This window comes from Wasmannia auropunctata, unplaced genomic scaffold (genome assembly GCF_000956235.1).
Source record: "Wasmannia auropunctata unplaced genomic scaffold, wasmannia.A_1.0 LD327438.1, whole genome shotgun sequence".
Taxonomy (NCBI): domain Eukaryota; kingdom Metazoa; phylum Arthropoda; class Insecta; order Hymenoptera; family Formicidae; genus Wasmannia; species Wasmannia auropunctata.
In genome coordinates this window covers 1-1,315 of record NW_012035452.1, presented here as the reverse complement: position 1 = coordinate 1,315, position 1,315 = coordinate 1, and the positions used below count along the sequence as shown (strand labels likewise).

Here is a 1,315-nt window from a genome sequence, read left to right as displayed (position 1 = left end):
TAATTATGTGATTTGTAACATAATATAAAATATTCTTGTAGAAGTTAGGATTAGTTATGAGAAAGATGACTCCCGATGGCGCAGGCGAGCGTGCGATGTAGACGGTTAGAGACAGTTGCAAAAATCGAGCGAAAAAGACTCTCTGTACTTTCATACTAAATATATTAATTGTAAGTTGTATCTAGTAATATTCTTGTTATTGTCCCATAAAAAGCAATTGTATAAGAAAGTTAATATTTAAATTATTAGATTTGTTTATGTCATCTATCAATAATATAAAAAATGTGAATAATTACTTAGTAGAATTTTGTGTATTCCGAATGTACACTTTAGACATCTGTAGTATTTTTGAGTTTATTTCGATAAAAAATATTGCCATTCTTCGCAGTTTCGATAGCTCTTTTAAATAATCTTCACCAATTTTTTGTAATTTCAGTGCTTGGCTTTGCAGTTCTTTTCTTTTTTCATCGCTCATTTGTTGCTCCTCGATTTCTAGACTGTAAAGATTCAGAAGAGTTTAACAGAGTAATTAATATCTGTGTTATATTAATGAATATGCTTGACACTCTTTAATAAATATTATATAATTACTTCCATTTGTAATTTACTATCCTTAACTTACGTGAGAAATTTGTAAGAAATATAGAACTATAAAAACTTAAATATTGATTGGTTATTTTGTAAATAATATAATTATTCAAATAATTATATATATCTTTGTAATATAATAAAATAAAAATTATATTTCTATAGGGAAGTTTATATTTGATCTTCAGATTCAATTATGTTATCTAATATTAAAAAAAAAGAATAATTAGTCATTAGGAACAAACTTTTTATCAATATCCTGCATTAATGTATCGAGTATGTTCAGTCTTTCAATAAAGTGTGTTATTTCCTGTAATTCAAGATTTTTATTTTGTAGTTGACATAGTTGATTCTCATACTTCTGTCGGGTTTCATAATTTTGACTCCTGTAAAAATCCATAGAATTATTTAGTAATAAATTAATTTTTACTTTATATCAATAATTATGTTAGACACATTCCGTGCCGTGACAAAGTTCAAGTATAACTTAATTACAACGCGCGAGCCACCAACCCGCATAAAATGTGTATTAATAAAAAATATTAATCATATTATGAATTTAATTAATAAAATATTAAATACATTGTAAGAATGTGAATACTAATGTAACTTTGTGTGTATTATTGCAATGAACGTATATCTTAAATGATAATAGACGTAACATCTTTGATAGACAGATAGAGTGGATTAAATAGAAATTAGTTATCAATTTTGTGAAAATCACAAA

At 25.5% G+C, this 1,315-nt stretch overlaps 1 protein-coding gene across 1 annotated transcript; it reads right to left on the bottom strand.

Annotated features, from left to right (window-relative positions):
• Window positions 1-296: 296 nt before the first annotated feature.
• Window positions 297-1,185, bottom strand: LOC105460158 (the record flags this gene model as incomplete). Its single annotated transcript, XM_011706603.1, has 2 exons — window positions 834-1,185; window positions 297-497 (listed from the first exon to the last, which is right to left on the bottom strand). Coding segments are annotated over exons 1-2 (356 nt in total), but the record flags the coding sequence as incomplete, so codon positions are not given.
• Window positions 1,186-1,315: the final 130 nt, after the last annotated feature.